The following is a 1,698-nucleotide window of genomic DNA, read 5'->3' on the forward strand; positions in this document are numbered from 1 at the left end:
TTGATTGCCATAGTTATAATTGGACGTACAAACTACAGCTGGTTGTATGTATATTGCATTAATACACTTGCCTTAGCATTGCTTTGTGTCAGATGGTTGCTGAATGAGGAAACAAGGGCAAATGGTGCACTGTATAAAGCAGGGTCTAATTTTGTCATATAATTGTAATCTTCTATGTGATTCCTCTGTATGTTCATTAGTTGTTTAATATTTTTATTTTTTATATATTTAAGTAGTCTAGGTCAAAGGAAATGGAGTCTGGAAACCGAAGCACAGTCACAGAATTCACTCTCAGTGGACTCACTGACTCCCTTGGAATAAACATTTCATTTGCTATCTTGTTTTTGATACTGTACTTGATGACTTTGTCTGGAAACCTTCTGATTATAACTGCTGTTAACCATGATCCACGCTTGCACTCTCCAATGTATTTCTTACTTAGCAATTTGTCTTTCTTAGATATTTGTTATTCCACAGTCACCATCCCTAAAATGATCACCAATGTCCTTTTAGAGAAGAAAAGCATCACTTTCAATCAGTGCATGGGTCAACTCTTTTTCCTCCATTTCTTTGGTGGTACAGAATGTTTCCTGCTTACCTTTATGGCATATGATCGTTATGTTGCCATTTGTAATCCACTGCGCTACCACATTGTGATGAACCATACATTTTGCATCAGACTTGTTATTATTAGTTGGGTGGCTGGTTTCCTTCATTCATTCACTCAGGCCTTTCTGACATACCAGCTTCCATTTTGTGGTCCAAATAAAATCAACCATTTTTTCTGTGATGTGCACCCACTCTCTGTTCTGGCATGCTCCGGAACATTGCTCATTGATATCTTCATCATTGCCAACAGTGGAATGATCTCTCTTGCATGCTTTTTAGTGTTGATGTTCTCCTATCTTGGCATCATCATTACCATCTTGAAGATACACTCAGCAGAAGGGCGACGCAAGGCTTTCTCTACATGTGCGGCCCATATCCTGGTAGTCATAATATTTTTTGGTCCATGTGTATTTATCTACTTGAGGCCACCTATAAATTACTCAGCAGATAAAATGGTCTCCTTGTTGTATACAATATTAACTCCCTTACTAAACCCTATCATATACACTATGAGAAACAAGGAGATGACGAGTGCTCTGAAGAGACTTCTAGGGCTTAAAATATCACCTCAAAATCATATGAAAGAAGACATAAAGAATCAACTGTAATGACCAAAGAGTAACGGTTTTGTATGACTTAAAATAACAGAGGAAAAGTGCATCTATATTACGTATGCTGTATCACTTTTTTGATATGATTATCTGGCAGCTGCAGAATGTTTTGCCATGTTGATATTACATGAAACTGGTTCATCTACATATTTCCTGAGGATTTTAACTTTTAATTCCCAATAAATATAGTCATTTACCCCAGACACAACACATATAGGGCCAGATTACATGTGGCGTGCTATTTAGTATTTTTGCCTGCACGCAAACACTGCCAGAAGTAAACTTTTCATGCACCCGGGTTAGCGCACGTATTACAAGTTGAAAGAAAAATGTTTGAGGACTTCGGATCTCGTGACTTCAATGGAGTGCGCAAACTGAAAAAAAAACACTTATTGCTCACGCACTATCCCGACCAAGTTCAACCTACAGGTTATAAATATTTTACATTACAATGTTCTTCACATAGAAGAAAATGTTC

At 37.3% G+C, this 1,698-nt stretch overlaps 1 protein-coding gene across 1 annotated transcript; it reads left to right on the top strand.

Moving 5' to 3' along the window:
• Window positions 1–251: 251 nt before the first annotated feature.
• Window positions 252–1,217, top strand: LOC128647118 (olfactory receptor 1509-like). Its single transcript, XM_053699935.1, has one exon. The coding sequence runs from the start codon at window positions 252–254 to the stop codon at window positions 1,215–1,217; it is 966 nt and encodes a 321-aa protein (XP_053555910.1).
• Window positions 1,218–1,698: the final 481 nt, after the last annotated feature.

Source organism: Bombina bombina, chromosome 2, assembly GCF_027579735.1.
Source record: "Bombina bombina isolate aBomBom1 chromosome 2, aBomBom1.pri, whole genome shotgun sequence".
NCBI lineage: Eukaryota > Metazoa > Chordata > Amphibia > Anura > Bombinatoridae > Bombina > Bombina bombina.

What these genes read in the sequence shown, in the direction of transcription:
- LOC128647118 (XM_053699935.1), top strand. Translation starts at nt 252, where the DNA reads ATGGAGTCTGGAAACCGAAGCACAGTCACAGAATTCACTCTCAGTGGA.